At 49.5% G+C, this 23,660-nt stretch overlaps 1 protein-coding gene across 3 annotated transcripts in view; it reads right to left on the bottom strand.

Moving 5' to 3' along the window:
- LOC144753746 (immunoglobulin superfamily member 1-like) overlaps positions 1 to 23,660 on the bottom strand; it is a 752,980-nt gene that overhangs the window by 576,748 nt on the left and 152,572 nt on the right. For all 3 annotated transcript variants that reach the window (XM_078641329.1, XM_078641330.1, XM_078641327.1), the window contains one exon: positions 14,231 to 14,266. In XM_078641329.1, the coding sequence (XP_078497455.1) occupies positions 14,231 to 14,266 (36 nt within the window). The remainder of the gene's footprint in view (positions 1 to 14,230; positions 14,267 to 23,660) is intronic.

Below are 23,660 nucleotides of genomic sequence, written 5' to 3'. Positions count from 1 at the left end.
GACTCAGTGTACAGTTGCACCATTCAGACCACTCAATGGTAGCTACTCTTTTCAATTCCTTTAATAAATATAGTGAATATCATTCAATGCACAAAATTATTACATAAGCCTTTCCTTTACTTTCTGAAACAAATGTACTTGTTCTATCTTAAAATAGACAAAATGTGCTGTACAAGACGTGGCATAGTGCAGACGGCTCAGTGCTCACAAATGTTTAATAATATGAACAGTTTATATACAAGCACTTTCCATAACCAAGGTTGAACGCTGAACACCCAGTGGAAGTGGGTTCGCGGCTGCTGTGGTCGCGTGTGGGCTTGCCTCATATTTTTAACTGTTGGATTATTTTAATCACTACTTTTGTTTCTCTTACCTTCTGCTGCTGCCTGTCCTCCTTGCTCCTTTCCCGCTCCCCTAGCCCCGGTCCGGCACGGCTGAGTGCGGCTTGCTCTGGAGGGCTGACGGGGTTGCGGGCGCCATCTTAGGAGGGGCAGTGGTGGCCTACTGGTCAGCGTACTAGTCATTGCGCACCCAGTCATTCAAAAGGCGCGCCCAAGGCAAGCCCGTCTGCGCACGTCTGCGCCCGTCTGCGCCCGTCTGCGCACGTCTGCGCACGTCTGCGCCCGTCTGCGCACATCTGCGCCCGTCTGCGCCCGTCTTTGCCCATCTGCGCCTGTCCGCGGCCGGCCGGGGCTAGGGGCACCCCACCATGCCGGATTTTATACTTACTCTCAAGCTCAGCTACACTCCTTTCAAGGTTCGTGGCCACTGGCACTGTCTACCATTGCCCATATTGCTACTCTTGGTATTAGGCAGACACCCCCCATTCCTCCACCCACCCCCCATGTGCCTTCCTTGTCTCCCCCTCACTCTTCCCCACGGGAGCAGCCTCCCCCTCCCTGTGTCGCTCCGGACATCTCGGTCTACCTTCTGAACACCAGGTCGGTCGTTAAACATCACCACAAACTATTTGTTTTGCTTGACACTCACAAACCCGATCTTCTGTTCCTTACAGAGACCTGGTTTGGTCCGGATTCTTTACAGACCATATTATCGGCTCTCCCCTCGTCCTATTATGTTCTCCACGCTGATCGACCTATGGGGAAAGTTGGTGGTGGCGTTGCATTGATTGTTCGATCCGAGCTTCATTTTCAGTTGCTATCGACCCCTCCCATCTCATCGGTCGACTATTCAGTCATCCGCTCTACCTCCTTCCAAATGCCTTTGACCTGTTTGCTGATGTACCGCCCTCCTCATTTAAGGCCTCATTTCATTCCCGCTGTACAGGAACTACTGGCCACCCTAGCTGTAAACCATTCCTCTGTTCTTTTGCAAGGCGATTTTAACTTTTGGCCTTCAGATTCTGCGGAGGATCACATGTCCAGAGATTTTTCAGATTCTCTCTCTAGTTTTAATTTCTTATCTCATGTCCATACCCCCACTCACATTCACGGTCACATTCTGGACCAAGTTTGGTCGCTAAATTGTCCCGTTTCTCCCCCTGCAGTCACTCCATGTGCCTGGTCCGATCACTTTTTGGTTTCCTTTTTCCTCCACCCCACTCTTGTTAAAAGATCCCCGCTTTTAAGGAACACCTGGGCCCGCAACTGGAACCATGTTGATATGGCTTCCCTCTGCTCCTCTCTCTCGGCCTCAAGTCCCGATATTAAAGATCTTTCCTCTGCTGCTCAAGCAGACACGATCAACAAATGGCTTGCCAGTAGGTGCGATCAAGAAGCCCCCCTGAGACGCGTCGCGGCCAGGCGTGCCAATGACGCGAACAGGTGGTCAATGCCGAACTCAAAGAAAGGAAGCTTGCAGTCCGGCAGGCAGAGCACGCTTGGCGATGTTCCTACTGCCCCACACTCAAATTGCAACACACTTCACTCCTCAGCCAATACAAAAAAGCCATTCTCACTGCTAAAACTAACTATTTTTCCTCTAAAATTCTGTCCGCCGACAATCAACCCAGAGAAATCTTCTCAATTGTGCAGGCCTTAGCTTTCTCTGATAGAGTCACCCTTAAACCTTCCCCCTCCCAGGCTCTCTGCGACTCGCTCAATAATTTCTTTATTGAGAAAATTACCACCATTAAGTCTAACATCTCACCCCCTTCTTCCTCCTTTTCCGACCCTCAACCTCCGCCTAATCAGTCATTTATTGATTACATTCCTCCTCTGTCCAGGGAGCTGTTCTTGTCCCTACTCCTGAGGGTCAAGTCCGGTTCCCCTTCGGACATCTGCCCTGCACGTATCCTTAGACAAATTTACCTGGCATGTCCTCTGCCCCCTCTTGTCTTTCTTAACGATTCCATTGCTCGGGGCATCGTTCCACAATCTCACAAATCTGCCACCATAATAACCCCTCTTAAAGAAACCTGGTGCAGATCCTACCTCTTTGACCAATTATCGCCCCATTTCCCTCCTTCCCTTTTTAGGTAACATTTTGGAGCGACATGTCACCCAAGTGCTTAGTGCCTTTGTGGAGGAAACTGGCAGTTTAGCCCGGTGCCAGGCAGGCTTTCGCCCTAGTCACTCTACGGAGTCGGTAGTCCTCTCCGTTATGGACAACCTCAGAGAGTGAATGGACAATAAGCTGCCTCAGGCCCTGGTCCTTCTTGATCTATCCGCCGCCTTTGACACGGTAGACCATTCCATCTTGCTTACCCGTGTCAGGGCGGCTGGCATCAGGGGCTCAGCCTTGGTCTGGTTTTCCTCCTTTCTGAGGGACCGTACTCAGGCCGTCCATTTGGCCGATTTTTCTGCACCTCCTCGCAAGGTTCACTGCGGTGTACCGCAAGGCTCCTCTTTATCCCGTTGTTATTTGATTTGTACATTTTCCCTCTTGTTTTTGCTTTACAGTAAATGGAGGTCACGATGTACAATTACGCCGACAACCTCCAGCTTATTTTTAATTTGTCCCCTTCCTCAGACTCCATTCACAATTTCCAATCCATTATGATTTTCATCAGGGACTGGATGAGCCACAACCACCTGAAGCTAAATCCAGATAAAACCAAACTGGTTCTTACAGGTGGTTGCTCCAGTCCCTGGAACCCTACATTTTGGCCTTCTTCCCTATGTTCTCCTCCTGTTCCCTCCTCCTCAGTCAAGACCTTAGGGATAAAATTGAACAACCATCTCAGTTTGCACTCCCAGATTAGTTCTGTTGTTTCTTCTTGCTTTATGACTCTTCGCACCATCCGAAAGATGGATCGCTTTTTCTCCCTTCCCGCCCTCAAAATCATTCTCTTAGCCATGGTCATCTCCCATATTGACTACGGCAATGTTCTGTATTCTGGTATCCCTGCCTGCAAGTTACGGCGACTTCAGCTGGTTCAGAACCAGGCCGCCCGACTTGTACACAATCTCCCTAAATTCCATCACGCCACCCCGTTACTTAAAGCCTTACACTGGCTTCCCATTCGGGAACGTTCCCTCTTTAAGATGGGCTGTATCACTTTCCAGGCTTGGGCAGGGACGGCCCCTGCATTTATTTTTTCACAACTGCGTTTATTAAGGGTTTAGGCAAATCATACGCACAGTACTCCGTAGCCAGGAGGACACTGTCAGTGGAAAACACATAATAGAATGCATGAACAGCCTAGACGTTCAACTATCCCCCCACCCACGCTCCTGCCCCCCACCAACAACCCCAAAACCCCAACTACCCACCCCTTATCCCACCCTAACCCGGTGCACGTGATCACTATCAGCTGCAGTATACAGTGTAAAGCACAATAGGCGTCCCGGAGCCACCTAGGCCCCGAGTTCACTGCTGGTAGGCAGTCCATCTTCCAGGTCGACGGGAGGCTCCAATGGCAAGTCTCTGTATTCCGCCCACCGCTTCCAGATCTTGTAATGTTTGCGGGGGCAGCCCCTGGCCTCAAACACTGGCAATTCCAATCCCATAAGAAAATCTAGTCCCGCCCTCCAGGCGCTGAGTGGGGGGGCGCGGTCGCTCTTCCACGCCCTTGCCAAATCCCGTTTGGCCACAGTCAGACCCAACAGAAGGAGGTGACGCTTATAAATGTTACCCCCCACTTGATCCAGGATATGCAAAAGACCTAGTCTGGGCGTGCGAGGAAGGTCCCATTGCAGCACTTCCGACAAGCTATTCCAAACCCCATTCCAGAACCGGGTCAGACCCACACACGACCACACAGTATGTAACAGCGTACCGCTCACAGTCCCACAACGCAGGCATACAGGGGTAGCAATGAGGCCAGCCTTCCACAGTCTCTCTCTGGTGTAATAGGCCCGATGTAGGTACTTGAACTGTATAAACCGGAGTCTCACAGCTATTGCCGCCCCACGAGGGGACTCCAGGGCCTCTCTCCAGTCATCCTCATCCAAGGGGCCAATATCCACCTCCCAGGAGGCCTTCAACGACAGAAGGGAAGAGGAGCAGTGAGTAATTAAGGTTTGATAAATTTTGGAGACTTTTTTATCCCCCAGATCCCCCATGAAAAGTTTAGCTTCAACGGGGCTAAACTCAGGAAGTTGGTCCAACCCCACTAGACTCGGCGCAAGAGCATGACGAAGTTGTAGGTATTTAAAAAATTGGGTCTTGGGCATGTCGAATTCGGCGCTAAGGGCTTGAAAGGTTTTAAGGGTAGTCCCAGTAAAAACATGGCCAAGTGTCGAGATCCCAATGGAGTCCCAGCCACTAAACCCCGGTAGTGAGGCGAGTGCAGGGAGCTGGCCATTGTTCCAAAGTGGAGTTTCCGCTGTTAGGCGACCCCACCAGCCCATACGACGCAGCACCTGTCTCCAAATCATGAAAACCACCTGAGTAGCCTGCGGCAGCTTCTTCCGCCGGCTGGCCGAGTATAGCAGCGTATGAAGCGTGGCATCACCCATCAGAAAGCGTTCCAGGGCGTATGCCGGGTCATCGCGTCCACCGTACCACCACTCATTCAGAACCAACAAATGAGAGGCTTGGTAGTAGGATAGAATGTCCGATGTAGCTAGACCACCACAGTACGTGGATAGGAAACAAGTCCGCAGTGCCACTCTGGAGGCACCCCCTGCCCACAGGAAACGTCCCAGTACAGAATTTACGCGACGGTACCATTGCGGGTCAACCTTATATGGGTAGTTCTGCAACTGGTACAGGAGTCTAGGGAGGGCGACCATCTTAAAGATTGCTGATCTGCCATAGATGTTAAGGGGCATGCGAGACCAGGTCTTGACGTCCGATTGGACTCTGTCCCAAACCGGCTGCACGTTGCGCTCCCATGCAATTGCGGCAGATTCAGACAGGAAGACTCCCAGGTATTTTAGACCACCAACCGCGACCTGTAAGGCCGAGGCCCAAGGGAACGCCTCCGACCTTCCACCTAGTATCCATAAAGTCGATTTACGCGGGTTGAGGAAGAGTCCTGACACTTCTCCAAAAATACGCATTATGTCCAGGATCCGCGGGCCAGAACGATGAAGGTCGGTCAGAAAGAAGAGGACATCGTCTGCGTATAACGCAATCCTGTCCGAGAGTCCCGCTCCCCACACAAAGCCCCGAAGCTGCGCATCAACGCGCACCCACGCGGCCAGCGGTTCCATGACCAATGCAAAAAGGTACGGGGAGAGGGGGCACCCCTGGCGGGTCCCCCTGGTGACTGGGAACTTCTCCGATATAGCCCCCGAAACACGCACCGAGGCGGTGATGTCCGTGTATAGAAGCCGGACATACGAGACAAAAACTGGACCTAGGTTGAGCCGCGGCAAAAGAGCGAAGAGGTAAGTCCAACTGACCGAATCGAACGCCCTATCGATGTCTGCCAGTAGAAGCGCCGCCTGTTCTCCCGTCGCTCCCATCGCATCCACGGCCGCCTGTGCGTGCCTGATATTGTGTCGCGTCGCCCTACCGGGCATAAAGCCCGCTTGATCCGGGTGGACTAGGTCTGCTATATACGGGAGGAGGCGGTTCGCCAATGCCTTGGCCAACAATTTGGCTTCAAAGTTGATCAGGGATATTGGGCGATATGACTCGTGTCTGTCGGGTGGCCTGCCTGGCTTCTGAAAAACTACGATTTCAGCCTGACGCCAGTCCACCGGTAAGCTACCACATTCCCGCGCCGCCTCCAGTGCCCGCCTATAATGCGGCCCCAGCTGCAAGTGGAATTTCTTATAGAAGTCGCTGGGAAATCCGCTCGGTCCGGGCGCCTTACCAGTGTTGAGTTGTCCCAATGCATCGCCTAGTTCCTCCGCCGTCAAGGGGAGATCAAGGGCAGTCTTGGCTTCGTCTGTTATCGCACGAGGGGGAAGGTCAGCGATGAACTTGTCAATAGCCTCCGGCGGGAGACTGTCTCGAGGAGCGTATTGTATCGCATAATAGCGAGCAAAGCTCGCCGCAATGGTAGCCGGATCCGTCATGGCAATCCCTTCTTCGTCCACGAGGCCCGGTATAGTAACCGGCTGCAGTGTTTGTTGACACAGTCTATGGAGCATGGTGCAGGACTTGTCACCCCACTGGTAGACCCTGCTCCGCGTAGCCAGCCAGGCCTGTCGTGCCTCGTCAAGTAAGACTGAGGCGTAGGATTGCTGCGCCTGCAGGAGCAGTCTGAGTGCTACACCATTACCGTCGTTCCGACACCGAGCTTCCAATACCCCTACTCTAGCCGACGCCGCTACTATAGCCTCCTGACGACGTCGACGGGCGGCAGCGCACCAAGCTATGTCGACACCTCGCAACGTGGGCTTCATGGCCTCCCAGACCATCACTCCATCAATCTCCTCAGTCAGGTTCTCTTGCCAGTAGTGGGCAATCGCGCCGCGCATGTGATTTGTATAGTCTGCTTGCTGGAGATGCCACAAGGACATCCGCCACCGAAATGGCTGGTGCGACCTGCGCAGTGCAATCCGTACTACGACTGGGGAGTGGTCGGACAGCCCACGAGGCTGAATCACGGCCTGCTTCACTCTGTCAAGAAAGGCCCCCGGCACAAACACACAGTCCAGTCGGGAGAAGGAGCCATGCACGGCAGATACATACGTGTACTCGCGCGACTTGGCATGCAAATGCCTCCAGACATCCACCCAGCCCAGCCCATCAACCATCGCCTTCAAGCGTGTGGGGGAGGTCGCCACCGCGGTCTCTTGCAGCCTCTTCCGATCCAGGCACACATCCACCACATCGTTCCAGTCACCACCTATCACAGCCAAAGAGTCCGGGATCTCAGCCCACAATGCAAAGAGGCGCTCAGCCAGGGACCATTGTAAAGGAGGAGGGGCATACACACAGCCAAACACCACCGGCTCCGTACCTATCATACCTTTGACAAAGACATACCGTCCTTGGGGATCTAGCCAATGACGCTCGTGGGTATATGACAGTCTTCTGTGTATAAGGATGGCAACCCCCCTCGAGCCTCTAGAAAATCCTGCATGAAACACTTGAGTATAACCAAAGCGCTGTAAGCTTAGTACCTTTGTTCCCAACATATGCGTCTCCTGCAATAGCATGACATCAGCTGAGTCTCTCTTGCCCCAGCGCAACACTGCCCCTCGCTTAATTTTGTCCAACATCCCCCTCACATTCCAACTTAAAATTCTCATAGATCCACTGGCAAGTGTAATCTGTGTGGGATCAGCCATAGTCTCGATGGGAAAGTCTCAGAAAGCCCCAGGACCCAGCCCAGGCACCTAGCAGCATGCATATCGCTGTAGCCAAAATCACGTGCGTCCCGTCCAAAACCCCCCCAACCCCCCCAGCTCTTCCTACTAACACTACCCCAAAAACTGCCCAACTCCCAACACCCCTCCTCCCCCCACCCCTATACCTCATTAAACCCTGAAGTATCTGTCGCGGCATGGGGAGCTTCGGGCCCAAAACATAGTGCCCAAAACCACCCATACCAATGGATCCCACTACACCCCCCAACTAACGGGATCTACCCCTCGGGGCCGCCTCCCAACGTGAGAGGACAAGGCCGCCCACACGTCAACACCCCGAGCCCCAATGAACCACAAGTGACCTGTAACTCAGTCAGGGCGAGGCAATCAGGCCTCACCAACAGCGCCCCTCCTGAGACAAGCCAATGTCCAGGTCTCACCACCCCTGGCGTTAGTCTCTCGACCATCGCGGCAGCAGCTCCGGGCCTCTCGGATAGTCCAATGAGGAAGAGAGATCAGATATAGGAGATGGAGGTCCCATGGTCTTTAAAGCCCTTTCCCGGACTGATCAGTGTCGGACTGCACACCATCCCGCGGGGCGCCCCCGGATCGGGAGCGTCTCCGCGACCGAGATTTCCTGTGTCTTTTACCCCTGACGGAGGAGTCACTCCTTTCCTGCGACGATCCACGCGATGGTCCGGGGTTCAGGCCCGGCTGGGCGTTCGGCCGGAGCCGGATTGTCTCATCGGTCCAACCATACACTGCCTCCGGAGTATCAAAAAAATGAGTCTTGGACTGGAAGACGACTCGAAGACGAGCCGGGTAGAGCAGCGAATACGGAATCTTCAAACCTCGGAGCTTGGCTTTCGCATCTTGGAAGGAGCGACGCTGCTGCTGCACCAGTTTGGTATAGTCTGGGAAAATCATAATCTTGTGATTATCGAACAGCAACGCGTCTTTGGCCCGTGCTTCGCGAAGTATAGTATCCCTATCGTGGAAGTTGAGGATTTTAGCGATGATAGGGCGCGGTCGCTCTCCCACTGGCGGCTTCTGCATCAGAGCTCTGTGGGCGCGTTCCACTACAAAGCAGCGCGAAAGGACATCCGGAGGGAGCCAACTTTCGAGCCAATGCGTCAAGAACGCATCCATGGGCCCATTCTCGCAATCCTCCGGAAAACCAATGAAGCGTAGATTATTCCTGCGCGCTCGCCCTTCTGCGTCCTCAACGCGGAGTGCCAGTCCCTTTTGGATCTTGTCCATCTCTGCCACTTTCTTTTTCAGGGCACCCACATCATCCTCTACCCCCGTGATCCTGGTTTCGGCCTCCGTGATGCGAGCAACAGCGTTGCGAAGGTCCTGGCGCAGGAGCATGACATCGGCTCCCACTGCCCCAATCTTGGCGTCCAGTGAGTCTCTGGATTGCGTGATGGCAGCCATCAGGGCCGCGTTGTCAGGTCCCGTGTTCTGACCGCCTCCTGAGGCCCCCGACCCCCCGCTGGGTCCGGTAAACTTGTCGATCGGACCTTGCTTGTTGGGTCCAGCGCCGCCCCCACCTCTCGTCATGATTAGGGGGAGTTGGGCGAACCACTCCGCACCCTCAGTAATACAGAAGTAGAATTCACTCGGGGGCCTAGCTTCACACTGCAGGTGGACACACCAAAGCGGGGGGTACTCACAGTTCTCCGTGTACCGCAGTTGGATCAGGCCTCGGTCCACTCCAGGGCAGCAGGCGCAATCCCCAAGGTTTCGGGGATAGGTCTCACTGGACTCTATATGCTACCGATCCACTGCCCAGCCAGCACAGCCGCAGGATTTGCAGCGGTCCAATCTCAAAGGGGCCCCCGACCCCTCGAGCCTCCGACCACACAGCGTCTGCTCCCCCGTCAGAGAGCCAAAGATGATTGTGCCAGGCGGGGACCGCCAAACTCAAGGTCCCGGCTTCTCAAAGGCCCGGCAGGTCGCAGCACCACTCCAGCGACCCCGGGGCGCCAGGTCCCTCCGCCGCCACAGCAAAGTCTGTCAGGGGACTCCTCCGTCTCGTCCCCGGGAACAGGCAGCCCCGGACCCCGGCAAGGGAATTGCGCCGCCGGACCCCATGCCACCAGAGGAGTCCAGCCCACAATGTAGACGGGCCGTAGTCGCGAGGTGTCTCCCTTGGCACCCCCTCCACACGACGGATAATGTCTCTTGGCAAGGCCACGGTCCCACCAACACCAGGGACACCCAGCGCCGACTCACCACCGTCCAGACGCGGGCCAGCTCAGTGTCACGAAACTCGAGGCCCCGGCTGCTCGGGGTCTGCACAGCCGCAGCGGTTCCGTAACATCTAGGGGCTACCCCGGCGTGGGAGTCCGCTCCACCGGACACTGCAGTAACCCCTTCCACCTCCGGCGCCGCAGGCTCCGATCCGGGAGGCGTCCGACCGGTCTGACCAGCGGCCGCTGGCCGATGACTCGAAAATTGAGGTCCCGGCTCCGTCTGCCTGCCCCATGCCGCACCTCGCCACAGACGATTTCAGCTCACCAGAGCGGCCGGGGGGATAGCGTGCCACACCGGACAGATCGAGATACTGCCAGGAACAATCGCCACTCAGGTAGGGCAGTTAGCGGGCTCGGGGGTCAGGATAAATGAAAGAATTATGTCAGGGCAGGCGGGAGCTCTACAACGCTGCGACCGCCATCTTCGCCCGCCAAGCCACGCCCCCGCCCCTGCATTTATTAATTCTGAAATTAAGCCCTATCTCCCTTGCAGAGAGCTGCGATCCTCCTCCCAATTCCTCCTTGCGGTTCCTCGATTTAGGAGGAAGAAACTAGGAGGTATGAAATTCTCCATCCTTGCCCCTGTTTTCTGGTCTTCCCCTCATTATTTAGAGTTTCGAAAAGCCCTCAAAACTTTTCTCTTCTCTCAAGCCTTCCCCCACTAGCAGCCCACTTCCTGTTCTGACCTTGGGTCTGCATCCTTTAGCGCCAAGAAACCGCTTGGTAGTCGTGCGCTCTACAAATATTTTAAAATTCAAATTCAAAATTCAATTCAAATTCAAATTCAATTTGAAGTTGAACTTCATGGTAATTTGCAAAAACATTGAAAAATGCACTAAAGTGCATTTTTCAAAGTTCCATTTTACACTCACACATGCCCTTAGGGCAACAGGGGGTCCTTTGGACAACCCTGCACCCTTGAAATTGCATTCTCAATTTGCGATTCGCTAATTGTTAATCGCAAATTGAGAATGTCTTCCCATTCATTCCTATGGGCCTCTAGGCCCATAGGAATGAATGGGGAGGTATTCCTTAATTGCGATTCGCAATTAAGGAATTTTAAGAAATCGCTATTTTTAAAGGGAGTTCTTGATGCATGGCATTTTGCATTTCCTTATTAGCGAATCCTTATTTTTCGCTAATAAGGAATCGCAAAATGGATGCTTGATGCATCTGGGGATAGTTTGGAAGAAAAGGAGCATGTAAAAGTCCATCAATGATTTTTCTTTCCAAAATTAAAAGAATAGTGATATTCATTCCATAACTCTTTTCAGTCCCCATTCAAAAAATAACCACTTAGGAGTCTTAAGCTTCTTAATATGGATCCACATTTTATTCGAACAATGCTTTCCATCAGAAGCAGTCAATGCAACCCAGCCAACGCGTTTTGCCCCTACGGCCATCATCAGGGCTCAGGATTCTATTAGCAGCAGTTCTACAAGCAATGATGGTCCGGGTATAGAAGGAGAAGTAAGCCTGGATACTGCAACTACAGACCCAGCTGCTGGATGGGGTCCAATTCTCTTGAGACACAGTCAAAGACACAGTCAAAGAGTGACTCCCAATCGAGTTTCAGACCCAACTACAGCACGGAATCAGCGCTCCTCTCTGTGACGGATACCATCAGGATGTCACGGGATAAAGGGGGTTCTATGATTCTGGTGCTGTTGGATCTGTCCGCAGCCTTTGACACGATATCGCATGATATTCTTCTCAGTCGTCTGCAGGAGGTGGGGGTAGGAGGTTTGGCTCTGTCCTGGCTAGAGAGCTTTCTCTCAGGCCGCTCACAAAGTGTCAGCCTGTGCTCCTTTTGTTCCACATCTATGGAGATCACTAAGGGGTCCCACAAGACTCGTGTCTAAGCCCCACACTATTTAATGTGTATGTGGCCCCTCTAGCTGACATTGTGAGAGCGCATGGTTTTACTCCAGTGTCGTATGCCGACGACACCCAGCTTTTGTTCCCATTTCAGACCCTCACTCCTGCAATTAAACATTCTTTTGCTGAAGGGATGAGAGAGGTGTCCTGCTGGATGGCCTCCAATTTCCTGCAATGCAATGTAGGAAAAACCGAGGTCATGCTATTTGGGGAGGCTCCTCTCTTATGGTCACCGGATTGGTGGCCACTGGACTTGGGATCTGTCCCCTGTCCCAAACAGACAGTGAAGAATCTAGGCATGCGACTTGACCAGGGACTATAATTAAAGGAACACACGAATCAGGTGACTGGGTCCTGCTTTCGGGTAATTGGACTCCTGAGACGTGTGTTCCCCTTTCTGTCAGACATCTTCAGAAAGACCCTTGTCCAGGCCCTTGTAATCAGCCGTTTAGATTACTGTAACGGCCTTCTTTTATCTGCCAATGAAAATCTGCTGAGCTGACTGCAAGTGGCCCAAAACACCGCGGCAAGGTTGGTTCTCAATGCCCCACCTAGAACTCCATCTCGCCCCCTCCTGGAAGAACTTCATTGGTTGCCCATTCGTCAACGGGTCAAGTTTAAAACTTGCTGTGTCATCCATAAAAGCATTTTTGGCTCCGGCCCTCAGTACCTGGCTGAAAAATTCATCCCCTATAAACCAGTACGCACCCTTCGCTCCAGTAATCAAGCCTTGCTACAGGTGCCTTCAATTAGAAAGGCAAGGCAGGGTGGCCGAGCACTCTCGTACATGGGCCCCAGTCTTTGGAATAAGCTTCCTCTCAATCTGAGCCAAAACACCAACTATCCTTCAGGAAAGCACTGAAGACGTTTTTGTTCCAGACAATATAATTTTCTGCGCACTTATGAAAGCAAGGATCTAAGAATTTAGGGTGAACCATGCGCGGAGATACCCCTTCGGGGGTCGAGTCCTGCGCTATACAAGATTATAAAATAAAATAAAATGAATAAATAAAGTATTGTCTGAGATCCTGATGATGTCCGTAGGAACGAAACACATTGGCTGGGCTGCATTGACTGCTTTTGTTTTGCATGAACAAATCACAGTTCAACCACTGGTATCATGTTGACGTTTCAACCTGCTATTAGTTGGAAGGTGTCCTCATGACACAACTCATCTGTCCATGACCACGGTATGCACTCAGAGGTGTAGTCATTATTGCTGCACTCTTGCTTAGTACGTCTCTAGATGGGTAACTAGGGCCTCATTTATGAAAAGGGACGCATCTCTGCGTGAAAACAGCGATGCGTCACTTTTCACTGCACTCTCCCTGGGACACTAACGATGCGTCATATTTACAGTATGACGCATCATGTCGCAAGGATTTACAGATACGTCAATATTTCTGACGTATCTGTAGGCGCAAAAGTGACGCATTGCTGGAGTGTGTCACAAAAGTGACGCAACTCCAGCAATGTGTACTTTCACATGGGCAAGTCCCATGTTATTAGTGCCTACATCAGTCTTACGCCTGCCATGAGGCAGGCGTAAGATTTTGACGCATTAGCGCCCAGGAAATGGCGCAGTGAAATCCTATAGATTTCACTGCGCCACTTTTATGACTTTTTCTTGCATCAAAACAACCCCCTTGTATACATTATACCTGGGGCAGGTATAATGTGGCGCAGGGGTTTACAAAGTGACGCATCTACCTAGATGCGTCACTTTGTAAATATGGTGCACAAGGCACATTTTTTACTCCGCTGGTGCGTCACAAAAAGTGCGTAAAAGTGACGCAAGGGCTCCATATGCTGTCCATATACTGTCATGGAATCCATTTAAGCTATGTCTCATTTAAAGATTGCTGAATACAGTGTATCAATCTGCTCACTCGATCTACAGCAACAAAGTAACTGTGGCTGACTACCCAAGTGGTCTAGACGGACTAATGGAGAGATGGAGTGCGGCCACTGAGGTGCCAGCGTTCCCTCTTGTTCAGGACGAATCGCAATATTCTGAAACTTCATCTAGATTGATCTCTTTCTGTCTCTCTGTTCCATATTTTAGCACAGAATTTATCACTTAATACATGAATGGTACGGTTACCCAAATTCTGGTAGACAAGCCGCCGACCCAGGAAGGATGAAAGTCTGGAAGATGTGTTACCAGGATTCAAACTCCTGGCCATTAGGTCACTGCATTTGTATATCTCCATATGAAATTGCAAAGCAGTGCATGGATGGTGGCAATTATGATGCAATGGCCTCAGTGCTGCATAAAGCACATTATACTAATCCCTGTTAACATACCATTACAAATCAACTCGTACAGTTAAATTGCCCTTTTTTGCCCATTCTCGAGGGCCTTTGAAAGGTAAAGGAAGCACTGGGCAACTGGAAAATAACAGGTCCTATGACAGTCATTCTAAGGAGTTCCTTCATTCCAAAATACTATAAACGTTTAAACATCTCACTGGAACGTACCTGCCCAGGCTTGGAGAAGGTGTTCACCAACACAAACTGGAAGAAAAGAGAAAGAGCTTCTCAGCTAACATCATTTTAATGTATCTGTCCAATAATTTCTCAGAAGTTCACCCACCCTGCTACCATCTTCAATATAAATATATTTATAATTTACAGGAGAAATCTGACACACTAAACTCAACCAGTTTTGTAAAAAAATACGTACCAATTTACTTCTGTGCTCTTAAGTCTTCCTCTATTACCAACTGGTGGGAATGCATTTACCTTATGATGAGAACATAAGCTTCTTTTTAAAACTGTTCAAATCAGTACGATTTGTGTGGTGTTGATGTGCCTTAGTTGTACATTCATCTGACTGTAAACTGGTCAAACTTCAGCAAGTGAGGAGAATGTGCTTTGATATGTGTCCTCTCCAAATTGAGACCACCACAGCTCAGATTTCTATCACACATCATGATTGAGGGAGTCCAGGACTTGGCTTGTTTAAGACTTTACAGACATTGGAGTCAGATAAGCTTCATGTAGGAACAGGGGTTTCTGATTGTCAGTGTATGCACCCTGTACAGCAAGAACAATCACTCTAGTCAGGGTATGCTAGGTGCACACAAACAGATAACCTGTGTGTTTCGCACAGAGCAGTAAGGCTTATCTAAAGCGGCAATGTGTAAATGTTGCAAAGTCATCCTGTGCCCTGGACAACCCCCAACTTTTTGCTGACTGATACTGGTGGTAACTGACTCTGAATGACCCTGGGCTCTGCCTAACCAGGCCCAGGGCCAGTGTTATGCTGAAAGAGTCACATTAGAATACAGTTAAAACACCTACATACACTAGGGTACACAATGGTGCGGTGGGGTACCCCTGCGATTGGCATGACCTACCCTATAAGCCCTTAGTATATAATAGGGCAGGGTGATTGAACCTACCTATAAGTCCCTAGTGCCCTAGGGCATGGCAGTTTAGAGGCCAGCAGCTCATTTGCACTTGCATGTGTGCACAGCTGAAGCCTGAGGTCAGTTTAAAAGCAGCCCTGGGTCTCAGGACTGCTTTTAAAAAGTAAATTGTGCCCAAACTTGACTTTGGGGCACTTACAAATGGGTAACATTCAATGTCTCCCCTAGGTATCCCAGGGGCAGGGGGGGTCAGGTATTTATAAGGTACACCCTTATAAAATGAGTTTTTATATGCCTGGGTAAAGTGAAATTTCACATTTCACTCCCCACATTGTGGTAAAATGATGCTCAAATTCGACTTTGATGCTAGGAGCACTGCGGAGGAAGAATCTACAATATTTCTACAGATTCAGAACCCTAAAGTCTCCCCTAATTGCACATGGGGTGGGGTTCCTGTAGATATAAGGCAAGCACTTATAAAATATTTTTTTGTACATCCTGGTGCTGGAAAAATGGCCCAAGTAATTTTTCCCATTGCAAATCCTCTGTTACATAGGTTAACATGGTAGGGAGTTATTGATTAATAACTCTTGATAGGAGAGGGATAGCAATGCAATTCAAAGACTTCCCAGAATGGTATTAAGAAATCCAACAATATCATATTGTTGAATTTCTCCTAAAGTGTACATACAAGAAGTTATAAGACTTTCTTTTTTGTAAGTCCAAATTCAGCCTTCCAGTGGTCTGCCCTGATTGGTCAGAGTTAAGTGGATTAGCCAGGATGCCTTGAAGAGGTGATAAAGAGCCCTTGGGGTTAACCAGCTCTGCTGGCAGGGCAGTGTGCTGTTCCATAGGAATGCCAGGCCAGGGGGAGGAGTTGTAAACTATGTTCTTCAAAGAGGAGAGTAGAGACCAGTGTCATTTACAACTCTGAACTTTCCACCTTAGGCAGATGGCAAGATTAAGGAAGGTATGAGCAGATGCAGGGGGGAGAGTCTAAGTAAATTAGCCATTTTAGGGGTGTGTTTAGACAGCTCTTACCTCCTTGCTCGAAAATCAGCCATTATGGATTTGGAAGATATGAAGCACTCTGGGACAAAATAATGCCACTCTCTACAGGATGTGGTCATATATTGGAGGAGTTACCCTGCTCCCATTAGTCAGAAGTGATCTCCTGCTTGACCGAGAGAACTTGCAATAAGTATCTGAGAGGGGTAGAGCCCTCTAGATCTGCTACTTGAAACTTACTGAAGCAAGAAGTGCTCTGTTGAGAAGTTTTGCTGTGCAAAGATTTCTAAGGCCTGACCTCTGAAGACTGCACCATCTGAAACTATAGCCCTGTGGATTATCTTTCTGAAAACAAACTAAATAGTGGACTCCCTGAAAGCTACAGGTTAAAATAGCTCATCTGGAACATCACCAACTAAATCTACACATTGGAGAACCATCAGTGGATTTGTAAGGATTTTGTACCAGTGGATTGTGGGAACAGAAGTCCTCAACTTTGAATGACCATCTTGGAGCTTCCAGACCCTTGGAGTGAGTTTGAGACACTTTGGGATCCCTTGAGGAACTACAGGAAGAAGTTCAAGAAGTTTGGAGGACTTTGGACTAACTTTGAAAAAAAGCTCCATAGAGAGACCGACTCAACCTGGCCAACCAGGCCGCCTGCCTTCAACCACGATCCGGCCAAGCCAATCAGGTTTGTCCTAGTAAAAGCTCCAACGCAACAACTTCCATAGATTGACTGGGACTAGAGAAAATCTGAAGCCGGCGAACCCTCACCGGATCCGGCTACGTGAGGAGCATCGAGACACCCCGCGAGAAAAAGCTCCAGAAAAGTTTCTAAGCCCGCTCATAGGACAGGTGACCGAGAGCAACCGTGAGAGCCAAGCCACCTGCGTGCTGGCCTGGATTCCTGGGTTGCCCCGCTGAAGCGATCTTGATTGTCTAAGTCTGCTCCAGGGATGTTGACCGGGACCTCGTCGCAAGTAAAGCCGGTGAACCCTCACCGAATCCGGACTGGCTGTGAGCTTCGAGGGGCCTTGAGGAGAAAAGCTCCAGAAAAGTTTCTAAATGTGAAGGTAGAAATTGAGACCGGTACCTGCCGCGAGCTGTAGCCGCTCAAGGCTCCATCGCGCCCGGCCTGAAACTTTGATTTTGGCCCGGTCTATCGCGAGCAGGTATCACAATATGGTACTATAATCTTCTATGTGATATATTTTATTAAATCTTTGAAAATTCATATCTCCAGTTCCCTACATTGGAATTTGTCGCTTTGGAGTCATTTTAAAGATAAAAATATTCTCTTTTTTATGAATTGGTGTTGGATTTTTAATATGTGTTGTGCCCTAATTAGTTACTGAAATGGTGTTTTTAAATGCTTTACATACCTTTCTTTGAAATTAAGCCTGTCTAAGACCTATGCTGAGACCTATCATGTGTTAGTGCCTTATTGCCAGTGGCAGACCTACATTTGCCCCTACCAATAACAAACCAACAGTAAAGTATTTGTGCAATACAAACACACAGTAACACAATGATAGAACCACAAAAATTCTTCACACAGGGTTTGCAAAGTAGGGTATAATTTTATAAATAAAAAAATACCTACATGACAAAAGTCCAATAACTTGATCATGAGATATGCAATTTGAAAGATTTTGGTGAAGAGGTAACTGTGGTTATGTGGCCGTCCTGGACCGGGTCAAAGTCACGAATTGAGGCCAACTTCGCTGGTTGAAGAGAAAATATAATGCTCCTCTCGCCGTCAGAGTTTTCTGCCATGGTGGGGGGAGCATTATAAAAATGTTACTGTTCCTTAACGCCAGGTTTTACATGGCGGTAAAGAACAGTAAAAAATGACTATATGTCTATCCATTCAGATTGGGTGGGTAAACATACAACAATTTCTCCGACTGCCCTTACTCTCCATGACCATCAGAGAAGTTTGGCTGCGGCAGAGACAGAGTAGTCTCTGCCATGGCCAAACTGATGTTCACTTGCATTTAAATGAAATTTGCGGTTATGACGAAGTATACGTACAGCCAACATATAACTTGGGTCCTTTGTCAACAATTCGTGTCTTTGCTGAGTAAACCTTTTCAAGCTTTCCTGTTTAAGGCCCACATTATGAACAGCCGCAGCCCATGCAGGTAAGAGCGTTAGGGAGGTGGGGCTGAGTTGGGGGGGATTCAACAGACGACGACGAGGGAAAATTAAATAAATAATAAATATTCTCTTGTCGTCGTCTGTTGAAACCGTCACTCCCAGGCCCACCGACCCAACCTTACCCACACGGGCAGCAGCTGATTATGAATAAGGCAGAGCTAAATTACCTCAATGATTCTGCCCTTTTTGATTCCAATTAGGCCTGCTTTTCCACTCCTGTGTTTTATAGGTGTGGGAGACCGAGAATAGATTTGTTGTGAATTCCTTGTGGTATTAGCAACCACAAAAATATTTTCATGTGGTAACTCCTCATTCAATAGGTTTTTACTTCTTATTGCCCAGTAGTGAGTTGTATTTGCAGCATCGTAATGACCATGATCTCTTTGGCTGAGTGTAGGAGAGTAGGGTCTGCAATCCTATGATCACCCAGATTTTTGCTTTTTGCTGCACTGGTTTACGACTTTCCCTGGCTGTGGGCCTGCTAATCAGACCCACAGCCTAGCTGTTCTCTCTATCCAAATTGTACTCAGGTACTGAATTGGCACTGGGCCCTCTCCAAGTCCCTGTACCCAGGGCTGAGGTGTACCCAGAAGTCTCCCAGGGGCTGAAGCATGTATTATGCCACCCCTGGGCTGACTAACTAAACTGACACAAATGGCTGCACGACAGCTGGGGCAAGGTGGTGTACTCACCCTTTGCTTTAGATATAGTATACCTATATCTAACCCTGAAATGGACACACAGATCTCCTATCAGTCACTCCTATGGCAGGCCTTAACAATCCTGAAGGCAGAGTGCTTGGAATCGTGTGAGATGGTGCTCTGGCATGAGCTGAGCCTGTCTGCGGCTTTCGGGATCTATCCCTTAGCCGTTTCCATGATATCGCATACCATATACTCTTAAGTGCATTATAATCCTCGCGGTTATATGCCAACTCTGGTATCGCTTTATCAAAACATGTCGAGTAAGGTGTCATACGAATTGGAATACTAACCCCTCGCCAATTCTGGCGACGGGGTTAGCATTCCACCCTTCTAGAGGGACACGACATGTATGTAACCTGTAACCCCGGTTAAAGTCAGACAGAGCCTTAGCATTCACAAAATGGATGCTGCCACCGAGACACAAGTCTGCCCTCCTGCTGCTGGGAGTCCTCCCAGAGCAGGAGGCAAGGACAAAGGGTTTCCTGCCAGGGGGCGGTGCCAGCACCGTCCCAGACAGGGTTTTGTGTATTCCAGGTAGGCAGGGCTACAGAGGAAGGTGACTGCAAGTGGCACCCCGGTGCTCACTGTGCATAGGCCGGCTGAAACCAGTTCCAGGGGCACTCCAGCCCCTGGCCTGGGGAAAGCCCGCCAAAGGAGAGGGGTGTAACCACCCCCCTCCTGGTCCCACCCATAGGGCAGGACTTAGTCGCGTGCCAGCCCCCTTTTCCCAGATAAAGGTAGGAGCAGGCCCCCTTCCAAATTAGATCATCTTTGGAATCAAGACACGACTTTCTGCGAAAGGACTTCAAGATTTCTTCTTCAAGATTCTCCCTTGTGACTAAGGAGTAGTCACCCTGCATCCGCAGGCACCATCCTAAGAACACTGCGGTCTGCTGTAAGTCCTTCCTCCGGAATCCGACTGCCCAGCTCGACAAGACCCGGCTTCCCTGGCACCTCCGACCTCTACTCACCTCTACAGCCAAGCTGAGAACCGTGAGTGCGACGAGACCTCAAGGGACCGACTATTGCCAAGACTGCACGACTTCTTCACAGCAAGCCCGCCGAGTAATCTCCTGGCGAGTGCTTTGGGGTCCGAGAAGCCCCAACCCTGAGCAGCTCCAGCACCGAAGAGCAGCCCCCCAGCATCTCCACGATCGGCGTGGGGCCCTTCTGCTTTTTGCCGCTCACCGCATTGTTTGGCTACTAGCCCGCTGGCTTGTGGCCTTCTGAACGACGCCCGACGACATCACTGCTGCTGGTCTGGTTGCTCCAGACTGGCTCTTGCTCCCTTCCAGAAGAGGAGCACCCCGGACCCTCCTGGTCCACTCAAGACGCCATTTTGAGTCCACCGCGTGGGCTTGAATTAGTCAAGGCTTTGTTGCCCAATCCTGGGTTCTTCGACGCCGACAGCTTCATCCATCGTGGGACAGCTCACCCCTCCATCCTGGTCGCCGACAACGCCTCCTGGTCCGTGAGATCTGCAGAGCACAGCGTCGCCCACTCACCTAGCCGAGGTGACTACCATCCGGTGCCCTCCTGGTGCCACCTGACTACTGGCTAGTAGTCACGAACTTGGTCCCCTCTGCTTTCAGGTGTCATCCATCTTCAAGATCCAGGCTTGGATCAACTCGAACTCTCTTCACTGGTCGCCTGCCAGCATCTTTCTTCCAGGCTCCTGGTTCGTCTACGAGGATTCCCGACGTCTTTTGAGACCTATGCAGCTGCAGCCCCTGGGCTAGGTAACTTCGGCATTTCGGTGCCCCAGCATAGCCTCACTATCCAAGGGTCAGGATCCACTGTCGTTTTCTCCCTACCAGGTCGGGTTCGCCCGTGAACACTAACTTTAACTTTACTAGCTATCATAGACTTTGTCCCGCATCCCGCGTGAGAGTGCACACTCTGCACCCGAGTCCCCTAGGCCTCCTAGAAGTAATCTAACGATTCTATAGTCAAGTCCTAGCGATTCCAAAGCCTATTAGTACTGTACTTACCTGCTAGTAATTTCGCATCCCACTTTCAGAGTATATGGTTTTTCGTGCCCCTCGGGCATTTGTGTATACTGTGCTAACTTAAGTATTTTTATAAGAGTTTTGTTGTGTGCTTAGCTCCCTGTCTCATAAAGAGCCAGGGTAGTCTTGTTATAAATAAATACACTGTTTATTTTCATAACAACTTGTGTGGTGTCCTTTCACTGGGTGTTCAAGGGGTAATGTGATGGTAAAACAGCTGGCTTAACACGCCCTCTAGAGTCTTAGCCTTAGACTGCTCGTATCCATGCTACTAGGATAGCTGGTCTATAAGGTTGACTTACAACCAATCATCAATAAGGGTTGTTTGGACTGATATATAGTGATCACTAGAACAGTGAGCACTGCACATCAGGCCACTTCTCACACTGAGGATGTAGATTATGCCACCTCCCCAGTCGCCCATTAGGGTGTGCTGCCTCAGTTGCTACTATGGAACATCAAAACAGAGAAGAAAGATATGATGAAGATCACGAAAGGGAAATCAGTGACAGTAGTTTGGGCACTGCATACAGTTCTTGCCAAAAAGAACCGGAAGCAGGGGAAGAAGAAGTGGCATAAATTGCAAATTTTATTCCCAGGTAATTATCACAATGAATAATAACCATGTATAAGTCTTAACAACATTACCTAATCCCATCAGTTAAGTAGGTGCTGGCTGATTCTTACATATCCCTCCAGTCAATGACAGATTATTTGTGTTAATTTTCCAAGCTATACAGCAGCAGCATGATCATTGGGCACTGCTGCCACTTCCTCTTTTTCCTCCTTCTGAACTGGCAAGGATGGTTTCTAGATCAATAAACGTACAACCACCAATCCGCAGAACCTGCAAAGGACCATATATCCAGACAGAGGGGGAAACACATGAAGTTGACAAAGAGGTCACACTTGAAGGAGAAGATCATAATGAGTAGTTGGTTTATGTAATCTGTAAAAGAAGGTCAGAAGACATGACCTTAGGCAAATGTGCCTCTAGGTGACAACATCCATTTCCACTGTCATATGCAAAGGACACCTAAAGGCTTTATATTGTATAAGTAAAATGAATCGATAGAATGAGAAGCAGTGTCTTCCCTATGATTTTAACCAACCAACCAACAACTGTAATTGATCACGTGTGGGAAGAAGGCCGAGCATGATGAAGGTTCCTGTAATAATATGTGAAACACCTCTAAAAGATATAAGCTCCACATGTTGCCGGCTGTGTCTTACACTACATCCACATCAATTTTAGCAGTTGGACAATGTTGTTCACTAAGTGAGATGTTTGTCACTTGGACACTTTTAGAAAAGGTCAACTTCTGGGTGAAAAACTACAGTGAAATCTGCAAATGCTGTGGCAATCCTGAGTCATTACTACTGCTTCATAAAATGTAATAGTACCCTGGATTAATCGTAGATGATAAGAAAACTGATGCAAGAGGGCTAGCCTCTTCAGCTGTGAATCAATACAGCTATCGATGCATTGCATACAGGATTTAGCCAGTGAGTAGGTGCGCCTGAGCTGTGAAGGGTGGGCAGGTTGTGTGGCACATCATTTCAACTGGAGTCACAGCATCCTTGATATATCCTTTGATGCGAGTCCTCCTTTAGAAGACAAATTGATGGCACTCTCCAGGACACAATGGTTGAAAGTCTGCCCATTATATTTTGAGGCTCCATAGGAGGTCTCAAGTTAAATTTTCAAGAGTGTATTATTTTCACAAGCAGCAGTAAAAAAACATGACTATCACTGGGTTACTCCAAACCATGAACACAGCAGACGGTGCCTTTTCACCTGTCAACCCATCAGGAAAATGGGCGGTGCTCAAATCAGTGATTACAAAAATTAACTTCAGTGCAGTGAGAAAGGCTTCTCTTGCATTGTTTTAGAAATTGGGCTACTCCATAAATTAAATAGTTGCTATGGCACCTCAACATTTGTTTATTTTTCTAGCAGTAATCAAACGCATGCTACTAACTAAAGTTAATTCATCACAAGATTGGGTGATGAATACACCCAATGGCCCATAGGTTATGCGCAAAATACTAGCATGGTTTCCACTGTCTTCTTTCTTCCACCATCTTTATTTTGTTACTGTAAGCTATCCATGATTGGCATATTTGCTTTACTGGTAAGTCCCTAGTAAAGACACTGTGTGTGCCCAGGGCCTGTAAATCAAATGCTAATAGTGGCTCTGCACCACTGATTGCACCACCCACATGAGTAACCCTGTAAATATGTCTCAGGCCTGCCACTGCAGGAACTGCAGTACAGTTTTAAACTGCCATGTTGACCTGGCAATCCCTTTTTACACATGTGAGGCACCCCTAAGGTAGGCCCAAGGTAGCCCCATGTGCAGGTCGCTATGTATGTGAGAGGACACATGGTGGTGTGTTTTACATGTCACGATAATGAAATACTGTCAATTTTGTTTTTCACTATTGCAAGGACTATCTCTCCCATAGGTTATCATTGGAGATGCCTTGTAACATCTTACAAGTGTAACTTTCAATTGGAAGGAGATAGAGATTTGGAGTTTGGGCTCCTCAAACTCAGAATTTTAAAATACATCTTATAGCGAAGTTGGTTTTTAGATTGTGTGTTTGAAAAAGCCACTTTTAGAAAGTGATGCACAACAATGGACCAGGC

This window comes from Lissotriton helveticus, chromosome 5_1 (assembly GCF_964261635.1).
Source record: "Lissotriton helveticus chromosome 5_1, aLisHel1.1, whole genome shotgun sequence".
Taxonomy (NCBI): Eukaryota; Metazoa; Chordata; class Amphibia; order Caudata; family Salamandridae; genus Lissotriton; species Lissotriton helveticus.
This window is presented reverse-complemented; position numbering and strand designations above follow the sequence as displayed.